Source organism: Tursiops truncatus, chromosome 12 (genome assembly GCF_011762595.2).
Source record: "Tursiops truncatus isolate mTurTru1 chromosome 12, mTurTru1.mat.Y, whole genome shotgun sequence".
NCBI lineage: Eukaryota > Metazoa > Chordata > Mammalia > Artiodactyla > Delphinidae > Tursiops > Tursiops truncatus.
This window is the reverse complement of record NC_047045.1, coordinates 21,335,078-21,355,335: the sequence shown is the minus strand read 5'-3', so window position 1 is coordinate 21,355,335 and position 20,258 is coordinate 21,335,078. Positions and strand designations below refer to the sequence as shown.

The 20,258-nt window shown below is 39.4% G+C and overlaps 1 protein-coding gene across 13 annotated transcripts in view; it reads right to left on the bottom strand.

Moving 5' to 3' along the window:
- The window catches only part of ORC3 (origin recognition complex subunit 3), a 78,096-nt gene that overhangs the window by 20,259 nt on the left and 37,579 nt on the right, over positions 1-20,258 (bottom strand). For 10 of the 13 annotated variants that reach the window (XM_073789405.1, XM_073789407.1, XM_073789409.1 and 7 more), the window contains 5 exons: positions 9,949-10,082; positions 7,121-7,203; positions 6,099-6,199; positions 2,014-2,155; positions 255-371 (listed from right to left, as the gene is read on the bottom strand). In XM_073789405.1, coding sequence (XP_073645506.1) covers positions 255-371; positions 2,014-2,155; positions 6,099-6,199; positions 7,121-7,203; positions 9,949-10,082 — 577 coding nt within the window. The remainder of the gene's footprint in view (positions 1-254; positions 372-2,013; positions 2,156-6,098; positions 6,200-7,120; positions 7,204-9,948; positions 10,083-20,258) is intronic. The other 3 variants (XM_073789406.1, XM_004323952.3, XM_073789414.1) reach the window with 2 other exon arrangements.

The window sequence follows — 20,258 nt, the reverse complement described above, 5'->3', positions numbered from 1 at the left end:
GACCTGGCATGGATGCAGAATTGGCTCGGTTGAGGGTGTGGGATCAGAGTGCAGGGGTTTGTGTGGGACTGTTGAGCAGTGAGCTGCTTTTCTGGAGAAACTTGCCAGGTGATTTATAATGCTTTCCAAACCAAAGACAGGGCATTGAAAAAATAAGAGATGAGTTTCAAAGTACCGAAAGCATAAAAACATTCCAGGAAAGTTGTCATGGATGGTTAGACACATAGACAGCTTGCTCTTTCCCCCTGACCTACCTCCGACCAGTCCACAAGGTTGATTAGCCTGCTGCACTCCAGGTGCAGTTTATATGCTATGCAGATGTCTGGGGCGACATTTGGAATACAACCTTCTTCACTTCTCAGTGCTTCATTCTAAAAATAACAGTAAACTAAGATAACTACCTTTCAGAAATGATGAGGAACAAAATCAGACATTAATTAACCTGCTAACCTGAATTAAGTAAGCCAATAAGTGTAGTCTTTGGTTTCCTTTATTTTGTGAGTTGCACCTACTCTCCAATAGTTAGCTGGTTGTTTAGGATGAGGTCTTGGTCAAAATCCCTCTAGCTCCTAATCACTAGATGAATACAGCCAGGATCAGAAGACAAGCATATTCTTCATTCTCATCACAAATTATTAATTTTTTTCATTTTAATCATACATTATTCATTATTGAGACTCTAATGCAGTTCTGGTTTCCATAAAAGTTTATGGAATTTTGTGGATTTTCAATAAAATGCCACTTCCAACATTTGTAATTACATGAATTCTAGCAATTACTATACTGTATACTGTATACCAACTGTATACCAACACACCACTACCAGGGATATAAGTTATCTCTCAAAGAAGACTGCTGTCAACACTGCAGATCCTAACCTCTACAAAACCATCAATGTTTTTTCAACCTATGTGAAAATGATGGTTCTTATTAAGAAACAAAATCTCTCTCAAACATACACATGGGAATTATATCCTTCCCAAAACTGCTGAAATCGCACCAGTTCTCTTCCGTGACTTACTACTAGCCAAAAAGACAGATTATGTAAAGAGTTTTAATTTGTGGTTTATATAATAAAAATAATTGATATTTTGTGCCTTAAATATGAAATTATTCAAGTACCCCACTACCACCGTCATTGAAAAATCACTGATTTACATCTTCCTACTCAGTACTCTCTTGTAAGGCTTATTAGCATGTTTGTGTGCCATTCTGGACAGGAAACCAATACCTCGGAACTCTCTTCATAGGTTTTATGGAGTCACTTCTTAAGCATCCTCTGTTGCAAGATTTCTAGGTGTTTAACTGAGTTGATAGCTTATTAACAAATTAACAATTTAATATTAACTTAGCAAATTATCAGGAAATTACTTTATGTGTGTGTATATAACCGAAATATAGCTTACTGAGCTGTTTAAAATGATATTACCTGGTCATAGGAAAGTTACTTTTAAAAATACTCAACTGTCTTGAACTCTCCGTTTAAAGAACAACTTGGAACTGGCAAATGTGTCTGGAGTTTAGCAGTTTTATCCCTGGCATATTGCTGGCTGTCCTCTATACTCAGCTCTGGAGATACTCTCAGAGCAGATCTTTCTTTGGTTTAAAATCCAAGATGAAATTCCTTTTTTTTTTTGCATCAGAAACAATCATTTGGCTCTTTTAAGTAATTTCACTGGGCCATATGGTTTGACCTATTATCTGCTGTTAGTCTGTAAGAAACCTTTCCTTTATTTTCAAGAGTAGTAGCATTATACTCAAGTCTTAGTGCCTATGATCTGGTTTTATCACATGAAGGAGAAGACAATTACGCATGATCAAAAGTTGGCAGTGTTAGTTCATTGGCTTAGAAAAAGCCCTCTAAAAATCTAAAGAATTTTTAAAAATATCTGAAAGAGGTGCAACCCTGAGCTGCCAGTTCCCTGCTCATTAGAACTGCAAATTTACAATACTTTTGTGATACATAAAGCCTGGAGTCTGAACTAAATTGTCAGAGAAATGACTGCTTCTTACCTTGAGGTAATAATACGGGTTGTTGAGTGCGGTATGGAGGGCGATCCGCGGGGCAGCGTTCAGGTGCTGGCGAAGGGTGTGGGCAGCACTGAAGTACAGCACCTCATGCAGAGGCTGTGTCTCTGGAAGCAGGAGGTATTCTCTGAAACCACCAAAGTCAGGTATCAGCTTTTAGATAAGCACAGGTCTATTTTCAATAAACCACTTTTGTCAGTCCTCTGTAGAGGGCTGAGCAACTTACCGAAAAAGCAAAATCAACAATAGCCAAAACCAACCAAATATCAAATCCAGTGCAGCTGCACTCAGAATGCCACCTCTCCGTGTAATATTGTTTAAAACTTTGACTCTCTGGTGTACAAGAAACTATATTTTAGTTCTGATTTAAACTTCTAGGAACAAATGTATATAAATTACATTCCTGCTCAAAATCTTTTCTTTTTTAATGTCTTTATTGGAGTATAATTGCTTTACAATGGTGTGTCAGTTTCTGCTGTATAACAAAGTGAATCAGTTATACATATACATATATCCCCATATCCCCTCCCTCTTGCGTCTCCCCCGCACCCTCCCTATGCCACCCCTCCAGGCGGTCACAAAGCACCGAGCTGATCTCCCTGTGCTATATGGCTGCTTCCCACTTTGCTCAAAATCTTTAAGGTAGAATTTCTTAAAGTATAAATGAATACTTTCTTAAATTATTTAGGAAACAGAGATATGCATATTCCTTCTCATAGCAAACATTTAACTCCTGGCAGTGTTAAACACAGGCCTCAGACCTGGAATTAAGAGTTCAGGAAATTCTTTTTTGATCACAGAGATGTCTCTCATAGAAGTAATACAGGTAAAGTTTTTTATGTGTTAGACTTCCTCCTTACTTTATAGGCAGAAAAGGCTAAATTTTAGCTTCAGAGTATTAAAAACAAGGAAATCATTTATCATTAAAATTTCAATTATTAAAAAAATACCACTGTAACTTGGGATTCTTCTGTCTTATTTATGAGCTAGACAATAAACCAATTTTAATGAAATCTGAACTTAAAAGATAAACCATTAAAAATTTCATCTGAATATGTAATGAGCCTATCAGCTGGTATGAGCTGTGACAGTACATGGTTCCTGGGTGGCCTAGAGGGTAGCAAACTGGAAGGGAGAAGCTTTGGCACCAATAACCCAAAGACAGAGTAATAAGTCACTAACTTGATTAAAGCAGTTAACTCACATGCCTTCATAAAGATTTCTGGGGCTTAGTTAGTCCTGGGCCTAAAGTATTTTGGTCACATGACAGATTTGTATCAGCTCCCTTTCCCACCGGTGCAGGCAGAACCAAGCAGCTCCCTCAGCCCAGCCACTGGGGAAATTACTCTTCTTCCTGGTGTCCTGGCTTTCTTCCCTCCTGGAGAGGATAGCAGGGCCTAGAAAAATCCCACCACACCTGCTCCTCCCATGTGGTCTGGCTCTGAGGAAGAGAGGACGCAGAGAGGGTATGACCCATGTCCCTCCCTCCCCACCATCTCCGTCCTGCCCGTCTCAAGAGCTCCTGGCCCCCTGCTCATTTAGCTTCCAGATGCTGCTCCTTCTTCAGAGTCATTGGAATAAAACCCATGTGCAAAAAGCATTAGGATTCTGACTTGGCCCTAAGAACCAGCATTCTATACCTCAAGTACTGCTAACATCTGACTCGAGATTAAGCTATTTAGCTGTAGTCTCAGGAATGGTTTCTGTGATGCGAGCTGCCTCCCTGGATGGCTGGCTACCCATTTGTAATTTCTGACCATAAACTTTTCTTATCCCAACCTCAGGCTGTTTTCTCCCCAATCATTATACATAATGGTCATTAAAAGTTCACGCTGGAGTCCTTGCTCTGTAATAAGGACTCGAAATCTAACAAGGCAACCACATAAGAGTCAATTTCAGAAAAAATTTTCTCATATTTGTCCTCCTCTCCCTTTTCAACATCTTTATTTAATTTTTAGAGATTCAGATAATTCTCAAGGCAAAAGGCCTTTTTAGATATCCTCAAAGAACCTCCAGAGTCTAAATACTTGCCTGTATTTTGTTTCCACTGGGCTATGTTAGTTGAAAAATACTGACAAAACATCATCATATATTAGAATTTTTATCCAACTCCAAATTTGGAGACTGGCACGGACATCAGCAGTGAGTCTGGCACTGGAGCTCAGCATGACGCTCATTTTAGACTCAGAGCAGTGTCCACAAGCAAAAGAGGCGGTGGTCTGGGGGGAGCTGGTAGGACCACTTAGTATCCACAAGGGCTACAAGGTTGAAGCTTGTACTTTGGTGAAAACAGTAACTTAGAAAGCAGCAACTTATTCTCATTTCTCAGTAGTTTCAGCAAGAGCTGCTCATGGTGTACGGGGAACTCTACTTCCTGGAGTCTGTTGCTTATAGTGATCTTTCAAGGGCCGCTCTTCTCCAGAACTCCAAGCTCTGTTCAAACATCTGTGGTGTGGTCTTTGGGGACTGTGTGGGGAAAGAGAGCGGGCCTTCTGAAAGATGTCAGCAGACTGGGACTAACTATGTGACTTTCCAAAAGTCACAGCCTCTCTCTGGGCTTTAGCTGCCACATGAGTCCTCAGGTCCCATTTAGCTCTAACATACTACAGTCCTCATCTCTTCCCTGCTGGGACACTCAAGCTTGGTAAAGATAGTAAATCCTAGTATGGAAATTGTTGTGATTTCACAATACAACACATTTCAATCATGCCCAGCTTTATTTCAATAACTGCTCAGGAAGGTGAAAAGTCAGGCATATTAGGTCAAAGATCATAAAAGGGGAATGGTTGGTTGGCTTCCAACCCTACAATTTGGGATTTGTGGGAATGCAGAAAGGAACATGACATTTGACCTATAAATTATGCCAAATTATACTGTAAAATCATTTTTAGCAACTACAATGGTCTCAACTTGGTAAAAGGGAAAAACCAGGAACTTGGGGCTAGAAACTACAAGAACAGGAAGGCCCAGTATGGCAAGGTTAATTCTATCAGTTTTCCAAGGTCATTTCTAGCCAGTAGGTCACTTTAGAATTGCACTGTGTCACTTTTATGTGACCCATTTCTCTCACTTTAACCTTCCTTTTGTCATACTTGGTTGATCGTTTCGACCTCTGTCCTGACATTAGTAATTTCTCCCCAGTGACCAGGAACAATGACTCTGCCCCAAAACTGTCCTGGAAAATGGAACTCTTCACTTTCAAGAAGGACAGGCAATTTATCAGAAAACCACTCTTTGTCTTCAATAACTGAGCTGCTTTTTTTTTTAGTACTTGATTCTAGTCAGTGCCTAGCCTGCTGCTGAGTTTGAATTGCCATTAAAAAACAGAATAAGCAATGACAAAGAACAGTTTTTTCCCAATTTAACTATTAAATCATTTTATTTTTCAGACCTCTCATTTTTTTCCTATATGGCATGTCCCACCTGCAGGTGAGATGTATGATTTTAAAGAGCTACACAGAGCTGGCTTTTGGGAAATCCAAATATCAGAATGATCTGGGTTTCCCAAAAAAGGAATCACCTTAAAATACAGGTAGGACTGGTGGACTTCTAAACTGACTCTGAGTACCCTGCTCACCATGCGTCTGTGCTGACATGATCCAGAGTTACACTGGTATCCCTCAGAATTAGAAACCCTTTACTCAGGATAAAATAGGGTATTACAGCTGGGCTGGGCTGTTTTCTGGGTTTGGCCCAGATCCAACATACTCTGAGCAAAGACAGAGCAAGGATTAAGTGTAAGGCAAACACTCTGCTACTAGGGGGAAAACACTCACTTTTCTGTTTCCTGTTCTGTTTCCATCCTCACCCCCGCCCAGGCCTAATGAACTACATCAAATTTAAACCTGTGTTCTTGAACTGGCAGTAAAAGAATGAACTAAGCCATCTGCTGAGCGACCTTAATAAGGATGGGAAAGGAATAAAATTACAAGTCTGCGCTGGACGGAGGGCCTCGAGGAGCAAAAAGCCTAACCCAGAAGTGTCCCGGACTGGCTGCGGACAGCTATCACACCAGTGTTATTTGGGCAAATAGCCTGATTTTTAGCTCTGAAAAGCAACAACAGACTCACCGCGCCAGACTGTCGATGAAGCTCACAAGCTGTTCTCTGAGGACTTCAAACTTGGTCTGCCTCTTACTTGCTCTTCTTAACTCCTTCATTTCCAATAATGACTATGGATGAAAGAACACACCTTGTTCTGTTTCTGGTGATTCTGAGACAGAAAGCCCCTCAGAGGGCAGCTCTGTTGCTCAGGCAGAGGCAGCTGATGCCCTTTCCATACGACAGAGTGTACAGAAAAAGAACCAGATCAATAGGGGTTGTGTTTATCTTTTATTTTTCAAGACTGGGAAGAATCTCTCCTCCTAGGTATTTTGCTTCAAAAAATATAAAGTGACTTTTCAGAGAAAGAGGAGAAGGGCAGCTTACGTCGCTACTAAGTTATAGGGCAGAGCGCCCACGAGCCACAAGCCACTAATTCATTTGAGAAAAGGACTTCCAAGAAGAAGAGAAAACGCTTGCTCTTTGCCATGCTAACAGAATAGATTCCATATGCTTTGGTTTGCTTAGATTGATATTTTATTCTACGTTCCTCATAACTTGGTATCATGGTTTACAGAAGGTTCTTTACTTTGACAACCAAGATCCTAAAGTTAGAACTATCTGAAAAAGGCTACACTAGACACACTGTGGCTCAATTTCTGCTCTATACTCAATATGCATTTCTTTAAAAAATCAAGAAAAATATCTAAAACTAAAGAGTCTCTTCTGAACCTCTCAATTTGATCAAACTGAAAAACAAATACATCAGATAAATAATCAGATTCCTTTTTGCAACCAGGTTCCCATTTTCCCTTATTACTAGTTAATTCTCTTTCTCTCTGGGGCTATCGGAACAGTTTCCGCCAACTTCTACATGGAGAATGAGGATAGCAGTGGGATAAACAGGATGTTCAATTTATAAGTGAGTTACAAAGTCTGCTTTGTTCCTAGTTGTGGTTTAAAAATGAAAACAAAAACATCCAGGCAGAGCTAATCTAGAGCACACGGGAACATCAGGGGATGTGGCTGGAAGGATAAGAAAGTGCTCTGACCTTCTGAAGATGATAGAGGTCTGTCTTCTGAAGTCCCTTTGACTGTGACTCAGAAGTATCTTCTTCTTCTTCTTTGGCTTCTGCTTTTAATACAAAACCAACATACAGCAGCTTGGGTAAATCCATTTAAGAGAACAAACATTTCTACTACTCCAAGGGAAATAAAGTTTCATCCATTTTTTTTTTTTTAATGTGGCAGGGGATCAAGGTTCCATCACATAAATGATTTCTTCCAGAAGCTGAAGGTCAATAAATATTACATAAGTTATGCTGCAGAGAGGTCTTCAAAGAAACCAGCTACTGAATTTTAAAGATGTGACCAACAGTGAGAACAAAACAAAATACAAACAAATCCCCTCAAACCAATAGGAAAAAAAATCTCCAAATCTTTGTGCTGTTATAAATAGCTTTTAAAAAACAAACAAATTTAAATTATGGTCCTTTGATTATGCCATGATTGATGTAAACAATACAAACCTACACCCTGGAAAACTTGGCCTGGATCTTCCCATTCTCTATATTTGACATGCTATTTAAGTCTAAAGTCAGTAGTGCATATAAGTTTTGAAATAATCTACTGAAATACAAACTGCATCATGGTTCTTTAGCAAAGGAAACAGAAAACGGTATCTGGTAAAAGGTGTAGTTGTGTTTCCAGAGAACATAAGGTTCTACCAGCCTCTCCCTGGTGCAGGGCACGTTTTACGAACCTCACACTCACATGGCTTATTTGGCCAAATCTAAGACAGGAAGATGCAGCCGGAGAATCTGCCTTGTTCTCGAAGAATAAATTTCTTTTTAGCTATTGATAAATCTTGGTTCAAGAAAGATATGCTTTAAGGTTAAAATATCTAATAAATTCTCTGTCCCATTTCATTAACATGTAGCAGAGCCTTAAAAATAAATCTGATATGACACTCTGACCTACTTAACCCTTCAAATGTAATTTTAAACCTAAACTGTAATGTGTAATAACTGTCAAGGAACTAGAGATAGCATACAGTCAAACTGTACGCCTGTCCAATATGGGAGGGTGGGGTTAATTTCACTTTATTATTAATAATGTGCCACTTTTGAAAACAGAAAAGTACATTTATTCAAGACACTCGTTTTGCTTCAACTTACAAAATTCTTTATTCTTCAGACAGTTAATCATCTTAATTACCAACCTTCCCATTTCTAAAAGCTGTGTTCCTTTATTTAATATTAGCACATTACAGGATTTGTTCACTAGCTTATGTTACATGAACTCTAATTAAAATTATTATAATATCTGCAGTTTCATTTTACAAAAATCCCTGAGTCTGATTTTGTAAAAGACTGAAATTTACCTAATTTATCTTATATTCTTCTAAGTCTTTTACCCTGTTTATATCCTTAAGGGCAGCCCCTCACTGTCCCAGTGACCCTAACTAGGTGGCGACTGTGAATCCATGAGAAAAAAAACAATAAGCTGGTGATTAAGAAAGAGGTGGGCTCCAGGCTGGGTACTACCCTAGCTAGCTACGAGATCTCAAGCAAGCTCCTTCCTCTTCCTGGGCTTTCGTTTCTGTTGCAGCTGGACTCAATAATCTCTATGATACCAATTTCCAGTCCTTTAAAATGTTTATGATTTGAAAATGGTTCGGCTAACTTGTCCTGCAAATGCACTGCAGAGCAATAATGCCTGCGCGTGATCTGGACGGAGCCCCTGGTACCATGGGGTGGCACTTCCTCACGCTCATGCCCCTCCAGTCAAGTAGGCTGGCTCTTTCATCTTGCACTGGCTCAGCACTCATGGGGCCTAGCGCTGCAGCTATGGAGAGAGAGGGAGGGATTCAGCAAAAGATGTTTCCTAAATCTAAAGGATTTAAAGACAAAGGGACACTTGCCAAACACAGAAAGGATTGATAGGGACATTCCAAGTGCAATGTTTTCACCATGCCTTGGTTCGATCCGTGTGCTTATACACCAAGTTGCCTCTTTTCCCCAGACCCCATTAAAAATTTCCCTCAATAGGGGAAAATAAGAAGTGCACAGTCATTTTGCTTGTTTTACTGAAGGAGTACTATACTTTGGTGCTAGAAACAGAGCAAGGGAAGAGCCCATGAAAAGTTAAACATCAGTATCAATCCACTGAGCCCCCGCAGAACAAAGAAGTCCTGGAGCATCGGAGCGCTGAACAGGCTGCCTGTGCACAGGCAGGCATCCCAGCGTTCGGCAAACAGCGAATCCTGTGCAGGTCACGCAAGGTAAAGGAAACTGTGCCCTCCTCCAACACTGAGGAATGCCAGGCTGCCGCAGTTCATTGAGGACTGAAAGATTCAAGCTTTGTAAACCTGATTGAAGCAAACCTCATGCATATTTTGGTAATCAGCATGCCAATGAGCCTCGCTGCTGTGAAAGCAGTTCACAGCTATTAATTTTCAGGCTTACAAATAATTTATGCAGTGTTTTTGAAATCTATAAAGAACTTGATGAAACGCTTAAGAAAAACATCTAAAAGGAGTCCTTAGTTATGATGCCCTGCTACTCTCTCCAATCTTTTTGATTTCTTTTTGCTGCCCTTTTTTGTTTTCTCCCCTAAGGTAAGTCCTCAAAACTGTCCATCTGGAGAAAGAAATTTCTTTCCTGCCCATCTGATAGTTTTCATTGTTTAAACCAAATCTGGAAGAGAACCATTTGGCTTAGTTGTCACGTTGTGCTACTCTGAGGCTTGGTATACTGACTGATCACACACTACGTTACCTCTTCATCTCTCAACACATCAGAACGTGGGGTTTTCCATGTTATTTTATAGTTAAATGACTGTCATAGCCAGTAGAATTGGCCAGATATTATATTCTCACCATCGAGGCTCTGAAACTGGGCCAGGAACTCCTCTATTCTCTTTGCTGTGTTGCCAAGCTGCTTTTCAGAAGAGGACTTAAAAACCTTGAAACATTTCTGAAGCATGGCCATCAGTTCATCCTTTGCCAACATCCTAGAACAGAATCAGTGACAGGAGATGTAATATAACTGGAAAATTTATGAACTTAAAAAACACTGTCTACATTTTAAATGTTTCTGGTCAGAAGAAGATGGTATAAAATGCTTCATTGGTAGCTACCAACTTTTTGGGGGGAGACTTTCCTCAATGTATGTGATATTCAGAAGTATTCAGAAGAGTTCTCATGATAAAGCTCAACTTGGAAAGTTTACAATCTGGGTTCATAGCCTGGTTCTGGCACTTACTATGTTTGTAACATAGAACACTTTACTAAACATCTTTGATCTTTGGCTTCCTTGCCTGTGAAATGGAAATAGGAACTCACCTATTTCACAAGGCAGATGGAAGCTTAAGAATTCAATAAGAAGATGCATTTGAATGAGCACAGTGCTTTTACCACACAGCAGGCATTTAAGGTTAGTTTCCCTTTCCTTCAGATCTAAACATAAATAAGAGGCAAGAAACGTCTGCTGAGGATGTAACACTCATGCTAAATGAAACCTGTTTGAAATGACCAAAAAAGTATTATCAGTGATTTCTTTATTATTTTAGCTAGGCTTTATATCTTCTATGGGCTTTGTTAACACCAATCAGTAAATCCACTGAACTTTAAAACTAGTAGGCAATTCTGCTTGTTCTATATAGCATAGGTAGAATGATTCTGTAATTCCTTCAAGGCCACAGAGGAAATCTTTGTTAGACATGGAAAATGAACACAGATATTCTAAAATTAAGATCCTGTTTTCAGGGTCATTACTTATAGGATCTCTCCCCTAAGATCATATTCAGTAACAGATGAAAGTACAATGATTAAAAGTTCTTACATTAATCATGAAAGAAAACAATCGGCCAAACCCAGAATATGGGTCATTCTGTAAGAAAACTATCTTATGTTTGACATTTTTCATAGTAAAAAATTTGGGGAAAATACTATTATTACTAAGTTAGAGAAAAAAATGAAGCTAAGTAGACTATGATTACCTCAAAATTAAGCTGGTTACTTCAACTAAAATTTAAACCCAAACCAAAAACAAAAAACAAAAAAAAAAAAGACCCAGAACAAAAGCAAACGAACAAAACAGTCACACAACCAATAAATACAGAAACTGGCAGGGGTGGACAAAAAAGTAAACTTTTCCCTAGTTTTAAGAATATAAAATCTTCTCTTCCTCTTTCTACAACAGTGAAATAATTATCCAAAGTGTAATCTTTATCTGTGAATGAAGGGCAGCTAACAAACATGTCAAAGACAATGAAGCCAACACATTTAATTCTTGATTACATTTGAGATTATTTTAAATTTCTGGCTTTCTATTGCCCAGATGGAGTCAAACTATTAAGAGAAGAGAGTTAACTCGAAGTCAGATACGGCTGAACAATCTGTCATACGCGAACTTAAGCCCTACTCAGACCAGATCAGCATTTCCAGGCTCCAAGGAATCCCGGGCACTGGCTTGCTGTAAGGGCAGAGGCTGAGGAAACGCTAGAGGAGGTCTAACCTGCAAGAGCAGCACCCTGAGGACTAGCTCCCCAGGCCACAGGCAGCCACACCTCACATCTCTTTGCAGCTTACAGAACTGAATATTGAGGAGGGCAAAGCCCAGCCTATTATTCATTTTCAGGATGCAATAAAAAATGGCATTATGTCACATAATTTTGAAATCTAACTTTACCAGTCATAATTTTTAACGTGGCATTTGATTGGAAGGGGTAGCTCTTTCATCTCAGGTATAAACTTCCAGGGATTCAGACAGTTATTACTCTTTTTATTCTTAGCCAAAGACTATGTTCTTATTGTTTCCAGAGTAACAAAAGACCTTATACGTTCCCAAGTACTCTCAGGTTTAATATAAAACAAGACTTGAAGTAAGGCTGATTAGAGCAAATAATGTGAACCCAATAAAGTCATTAACTGAAATTTTTCAATTAAATTATATATATTTACACAAAGAACTAACAAAGATGCCTGCTATCATCACTATTATTCAGCATCATTCTAGAATCTATTCTACAACAATAAAAATGAAGCAAGTGGTACAAACATCAGAAAGGAAGATGAAATTTATTATTTGCACAGGATACAACGGTAAGGTTAGAAAGTCTAAGAAAGCTACAGAAGTATTAAAGAGTGTAAAAAGGGTGGGTGCATGTAAGGCAAATACATATGTGTGTGTATATGTACACACACGTCAATACCTTACAGTTACATGTAATCAATGTCTTAACATTAAACTATGGAAAAAAGAGCATGTTCAAAATGGCAACAAAAACTATAGAATAGGGCTTCCCTGGTGGTGCAGCAGTTGAGAGTCCGCCTGCCAATGCACTGCCGATGCAGGGGACACGGGTTCGTGCCCCGGTCCAGGAAGATCCCACATGCCTCGGAGCGGCTGGGCCTGTGAGCCATGGCCGCTGAGCCTGCGCGTCCGGAGCCTGTGCTCCGCAACAGGAGAGGCCACAACAGTGAGAGGCCCGCGTACCGCAAAACAAACAAACAAACAAAAACTATAGAATATTATGACAAACGTGTAAGACATAGCAAAAAAATGAAAGCCCTGAATAGACATTTTAAGTTCTAACTCTCAATACTGTAAAGATATAAATTCACTCCAAATTAATCCAAAATTTAATACTTTTTGAAACAAAATTCCAGTGGGCATTTTTTAAAAGCCAAAAAAAATCACTCTGAAATTAATCTGGAAAAATAATTGTTCCTAAAACAGGAACAAAGTGTGTATACTTGAGTGTATGTAGTGAGTGGGGCTATTAATATATCAAAAGGTATACGCTACAGTGATTAAAATCAGATGGTACTTTGTATAGGAATAGACAGGACGATAGAAGGAAATAAGAATCTAGAAAGAGATCAAGGTATATATGAGAATTTGGTACATGACACAAAGGTACCACTTCAAATCAGTGGGGAAGAGATGGGGAGTACTGGAAATAACTAGTTTGAAAAAAACAGATCATTACCTCAATATATTTCAGAAAGAATAAAAATGTTGGGGAGGGGAAAGAACCAGTCCATCAATCATGAACTACTAGAAGAAAAAAAGAAAACTATTTAAGTCTGGTAACATCCAGCATCAGCAAGAGTACAGGGAAATAAATACTGATACATTGTTGGTGCAAGTGTACAATAGTGTTTATATTTTAGACTCAGAAAGTCTAGGTACTTATTTTGTGGAAATAAATATACTAACGTGCAAACACAAACTCACCCTCAGTGATTACTGTTTGTAACAATAGAGAATTAGAAACAACCTAAACATATATCAAACAAGGGACTAATTAAAGTGTTACACTTTCAAAACAAGGGATACTACATAGTGGGGATAAATAATGAAGTAATACAAGTGAGGACAGCTAATATTTCTACGCACAGGTATGTATACCAGGCGTCATTTTATCTCCACAACACTGTATGATGAGATACTATTATTATTCCCATGTTAAGAGATGAGAAAACAGAGGCACAGAAGACTCAAGTAACTTGCCCAGAGTCTGGTTGGCAAAGCTGGGATTTGAACCCAGTCTGGCTGGGCATCCGTGCTCTTACCGATGATCTTATAGTGCATCTCAAGACACAATGTCCATGGTAGAATATTAGGAGCAAAACAAATAAACTACCATGACAAAAACCAATCAGACAAATCCAAAAAACAAAAAAAATGCAAATTGTGGAACACTGTATAGTATGATTTAATATATGTTTGTGCCTGCAAAAAAAATCTGAAAGTACAAACTGCCAACAGTGGATGACTGGCTTTCAAAGTTATATAACACAAGGGGTAATGTCAGAAAAGTACTGTTATGTTTTCATTTAGATTACTGTTAGAGTGACTCCAGCAAGCACTTTGGACAAACCACACCTAACTGAACAAAATTAACTAAAAAATAAAAATTAATTTTATCTCCCCAAAGTTTGTTACATATAGCAGCCCAAATAGAAAATTAAGGATTGAGGGACTTTCCTGGTGGCACAGTGGTTAAGAATCTGCCTGCCAATGCAGGGGACACGGGTTCGAGCCCTGGTCCGGGAAGATCCCACGTGCCACGGAGCAAAAAAGCCCGTGCGCCACAACTACTGAGCCCACGCTCTAGAGACCATGAGCCGCAACTACTGAGCCCATGTGCCACAACTGGTGGAGCCTGCACACCTAGAGCCCGTGCTCCCCAACAAGAGAAGCCACCACAATGAGAAGCCCGCACACCGCAAGGAAGAGTAGCCCCTGCTCACCGCAACTAGAGAAAGCCCATGCGCAGCAACGAAGACCGAATGCAGCCAAAAAAAGAAGAAAATTAGGATTGAGTCTAGCCACCAGACCAGCATTTTTCAAACTGGGTTTTCAAAATGGGTTTCAACCATTATTAGTCAAGAAACCATTCATTCATTCAGTCAGTCAGTCATTCAATAAACATTTACTGAATACTTACTAATACCAGGCATGGTTCTGGGCATTTAAGATACACCTCAGTGAATCAAAAAACCCTGTCCTGGGCTTCCCTGGTGGCGCAGTGGTTGAGAGTCCGCCTGCCGATGCAGGGGACACAGGTTCGTGCCCCGGTCCGGGAAGATCCCACGTGCCGCGGAGCGGCTGGGCCCGTGAGCCATGGCCGCTGGGCCTGCACGTCCGGAGCCTGTGCTCCGCAATGGGAGAGGCCACAACAGTGAGAGGCCCGCGTACCGGGGGAAAAAAACAAACAAAAAAAACCCCTGTCCTCATGAAACTGACATTCTAGCTGGGCTGGGGGGTGGTGCAGAGATAACAAACACTATCTCATATTACTATATATGTTAAAAATTGGTATTATGAAAAAATATTGAGCAGAGTTGGGGGGAGGGTTTGAGGGCAGGTAGGTTTCAATTTTAAAATAGTTATTAGGCCTCACTGAGATGACATTTGATCAAACATGTGAAGGAGGTAAGAGAGCCATACAAGAACATAGGAGAAAAACTTTTCCTCAGAGAAAACAATGCATGCAAAGGCCCTACGGTGGGTATATGTCTGGCCTGTGCAAAAAAACAAGGAGGCTGAGGTTACACAAGTGGAAGTCGAGACCGAGTGATAGGCAATGAAATCAGAGAGAGGGAATGAAGGGCTAGATCATGTATGGTCATTGTATAGATGCTGGTTTTACCCTGAGTGAAAACGGGAGTTTTGAGCAAAGGAGTGACATTATCTGACATATTTTAATAGGATTATTTTGACTGCTATTTTGAGAAAAACCTGTAAGGGAGCATATGTGGAAGCAAGGAAGCCAGTTAGGAGGTGATGGCAATAATCCAGATGAGAGGTGACGGTGCCTTGGACAATGGTGGTACCAGTGAGGGAAGGTGGCAAGAAGAGGTTTGGTTCTTGAAATATTTTGAAGGCAGAACCCAAGTTTTTGGCTTTGAACAATTGGAAGGATAGGGAGACTGCAGGAAGATTCTAGGTTTCAGGGGAAGATCAGGCATTCAATTTTGAACATGTTAACTATGAGCTGTATATCAGATATCCAAGTGGAGGTGTCAACAGGTAGATGGACATAAGAGTCTGGCACTCAGGAGAAAAGTGTGGGCTCTTGATTAAGCCCTGGGGCACTATAATGTTAGGATGTCAGGGAGAAGAGAAATTACCAAAGACTGAGGGGGAGGAACATGCACTGAGGTAAGAGGAAAACCAAGAGAATCTAGGCCCTAGAAGTCATTAAGGAAACAGTGATGAACTGTGTTAGATGCTGATAATAGGTTAATGCAAATGAAGACAGAATTGATCATTTAAAACATTTAGCAACATGAGGGTTGCCGGTGACGGTGATCAAAGTATATTGCTAGAGTGGACAAACCAAATCAGCTAAAGAGAGAAGAGAGGAGAGAAACTGGAGATAGTGTGATAATGCTTTCAAATTTTGGTGGATTCCATCTAGCATTTACTTTAAAAGAAATAGAATAAAATTGAAAAGTAAATACAGTTGTCCCGCGGTATCTATGCGGGATCGGTTCCAGGACCCCTGAAGATACAAATATCCGAGGATGCTCAAGTCCCTTACATTAAATGGTATAATATTTGCACATAACCTACGCATATCCTCCCAGATACTTTAAATCATCTCTAGATTACTTATAATATCTAATACAGTGTAAATGCTATGCACATAATTGCAAATACAATATAAATACTATGTAAATAGTTGCCAGTGCGTAGCAAATTCACATGCTTTTTTTCCTGCTTTTTAGAACTTCTTGGAATTTTTTTTTTTTTAATATTTTCAATCTGTGGTTGGTTGAATCCATGGATGTGGAACCTGCAGATACAGAGAACAAACTGTACCAAAGTCTAAAAGTTTGAAAGCCAGCACGCTGGACTACTTTAAAGAGAAAGGAAAAACAAACGCGTCTAAGACACGTTTCATTAATGCTGAAAAAGCTATTATCTTTAACCAACTTGATTAAGTGATTATATCACTTTTGCGTAAATGGTTCAAACAGACTGTGATACTTCATGTGTTGAAAGCTTTATAGGTTGTTATTTTTAAAAAAAGTTTCCTTAACTAAGACAGAAAGAGAATCATTTAGCAACCATTTAAAAGCAATCATCCTGCAGGGCAATGAGTGTTCTGCTTCATCATGCAGAAAGGCAACAACTTCTGGTTAAGTACTGATTATATAAACGTCTGATTGAGAACAGGCTAGAAGGAGAAACTGGCCAATCCATGGCTAATACAAAGATCTTCCGAATAATAAGTTCTCAAGTTCTAAACAGATACTACCAGTATAAAACAGCTTCAAAAAATATTCAAACACTCAAACCTGCAAATATATCAACAAAGACTAGAAGAAAGCAAAACAAAAAGGCTTACAAAAGAAACATTCACAGAGACTGTCTTCTTCCAAGACAACACAACAAAGTAATCACATAAGATCCTAACAAGTGAAATAGAAACCAAAAATATGCATAATTCCTTTTAACCTTGATATTTCATATCAGACACCACTTCCTCCAAGAAACTGTTCGACCTCCCAAACAGAGGTTAACTGTCCAGTCTATTAGTTCCTTAGTGCCCTAGACCTCACCCAGCGCAGCACTTATTACTCTGTATTCTACCTGCCTGTCTACTTATCCACCTTAATCTCCCACTTGGCCAAAATTCAGTGTGGGTAAGGACCCCACACTGTGTCATCTTTGTCATCAGTCAGTGACTCCACGTTATCAAGTATTAAAAAAACATTTTTTTTAATGGATGAACAAGGCAATGGCCATGCACTGAAAAAGAATTTCATGACCTAATGTGAAGAATAATTTCTCTATTTTCAAATTGGCTCATGTAGGGGAGCACCTGAAAGTCACGGGGCCCTTTGTGGAACACCATGCTCTTTTTAGTATGTCAAAATGAATCAAGTTAACTCTACCATATGGTTAGAGACAACTTTAGAAACATAAAATATATACCTATTTTATTGATGTACTACAAGTACAATCCTGAGTTCAGAAGAAATAAAGTTGTCAAATTCAGTTTGATCAGCAATTTCTGATTTTTTTAAATTAATATTTCTTAGCTACCTGTTCATTTTACTAGCAAAAAAGTGGCAGTACACACTAAATTCTTAATAAAGAAAAACAAAATACAAATGCAGATCTTGTTTCTGTTTATTGAGATAAAAACCATTGTTCACTATTAGCAGTGGAATACCTTAGTCTAGTTTTGGAACTAATTTGAGATCAACTGCCTAAAGCCATCCAGCTTCTTTTTCTTTGATGGCTTCATTTTTTTCCCTCAATTTTGTACCCCTTTTTTATTCCCCTTTATTTTCTAGAACAGCGTTTCTCAAAGTGTGGTCCCTAGACCACCTGTCCAAATGTGGTGAAGTGCTTCTTAAATGCAGATTCCTGCTGACCACCACACCCAAGCGCCCAGCAGTCAGATCAGAATCTTTGTGGGGAGGGTAGAAATCTATACATTTAATACCTCGACCGATTCTTATGTACACTAAAGCCTGAAAACCATTACTCCAAAAACAGTGCCACTCAGCATCTTCTGCTTTAAAATGAGCTTCAACAATTCAGCTGTTTGATTTTACCACCAGCACACAGAAAATTGTGGAGGGCCTGATATGATGCAAATTCAGGATTAGCAATCCCTGTTCTAAAAGAAATCATATTTTAGTGGTGCAGTCTCACACAGCTTCCACATGGATAAATCTTGATCATCAAAATTTAGATTATTGCTATTTAGGAAGCACCTCATATACTGTGGAGCTGTGTCATTTTTCATAACAAGATCTTTAAATATCATCAAAATTTGATCTGCAAAGTCAAGAAACAATGCATTATTTAGACTCTAAATCTCTAGCCTCTTTGAACTAAGCTAAAGTGATCAAATGTTAATATTATTACTTGAGTCATGTTTTTTTAACTCAATGAAAGCTGAGCTGACCTGCTAATATATAACTGTTTAACTCAAAAGCCTTATTCAGGAATTAGAATAATCTCTTTCAGCCTAAAGTAAATTCCCTCAGCTATCACTCAACTTCAATTTACAAACGTGTTTCTATGGCAAGCTCATAACGTTGCTCTTGGGATAAGCAGACTAGACACTGTGGCTCCTTTCATATACATGCCTGCACACTGTGCCAAGATGACTAGTGTCAAGATGGGAGGGGGTCTGAGGCCACAGAAGCTTGCTCTGCTGGCTCATTTTAAAATTTGGGGGGCTTCCCTGGTGGCACAGTGGGGGCCCGTGAGCCATGGCCGCTGAGCCTGCGCGTCCGGAGCCTGTGCTCCACAACGGGAGAGGCCACAACAGTGAGAGGCCCTCATACCGCAAAAACAAAACAAAACAAAACAAAAATAAATAAAAATAATAAAATAAAATTTTGGGTATGTTCTTATCATGGACTACTGGCCACAAACCCATATAAATTTCTTTTTATACTACCTCTCGAATAATTGGAATAGGGCTGAAAAACTGACTGAACTTTGTTTGAAGATTCGGACTTAAATTCCAGCTCTGCCAACTGCAGAAAAGTCCCTCAACGGTTCTGGCTTTGGTTTCCTTATTGGGGAAAAACAATGGGATAACTCTAGATGAGGGATTTTCAGTTGACAGGGTGGGGGGCACAGTAAATTCTCCTAAGAAGAGGGGCACACTTTTCATTACCCCCAATCTAAGAATCATTGCTGTGGCGCTCCACTGGTACTGCTGGCAGAGGGCAGTGTGCTTCAGTCCAGCTGAGCTCTCATGGGCCTATAAGTTGAGGACTTTATGATTTCTGTCAACCCATAAAACCTTATTACTGAAGCATGGTTTTTCAAATTTTAAAAATTCTCTGTCTAGTGTTGGATTTTTAGCTGGCTGTCTAGAAATTTTCTCCAATAGAAAACAGATCAATGTTTCCTCTTAATGTCTTTCATGCCTGATGAGGAAAAGCCACTCTCCCAGCTCAATGCTCAGCGTAATTTTTACCACGTTCTGTCCCCAAATGGTGTTTTAACTTAAATATACCCTTATATAATAACATGCAGTTGAGTGAAAATTAACCAACTCATATCCTATAAAAGAATGTGGTCTTCATGCTCCAAGAGTTGACTGAGGGAGCAAAGGTTATGGAAGACATGCAGGACCCTTGTACTCATGTCAGATTATGACATATTATAAATGCATGCTCTCATGCCATGGTGCAACTGAGCCCACGCGCCACAACTACTGAGCCCACGTGCCTCAACTAGAGAGCCTGCGTGAGGCAAACTACAAAGCCCACACGCTCTGGAACCCACACACCACAACTACAGAGCCCAAGTACCCTGGAACCCGTGCGCCACAACTAGAGAGAGAAAGCCCACACACCACAGCTAGTGAGAAGCCTGCGCGCCACAAAAGAAAGAGCCTGTGTGCCGCAACAAAGATCCCCATGTGCCACAATGAAGACCTGACGCAGCCAAAAAAGAAAAAAGTTAAAAAAAAGAAAAATGCATGCTCTCCACACATCAGTGTCTGCTGCCTACATTTTTAAATAACTGTAATATAAAATTCTATAGGTCTTTTTCCACTCATGAATACTTGACATTTTTCAACATTATTACAAGTTCCTTGTAAATATTTCTTAATTGAGATATAACTGACATATAACACATTAGTTACTGGTATACAATACAATATATGTATATTTTGTGAAATGATCAC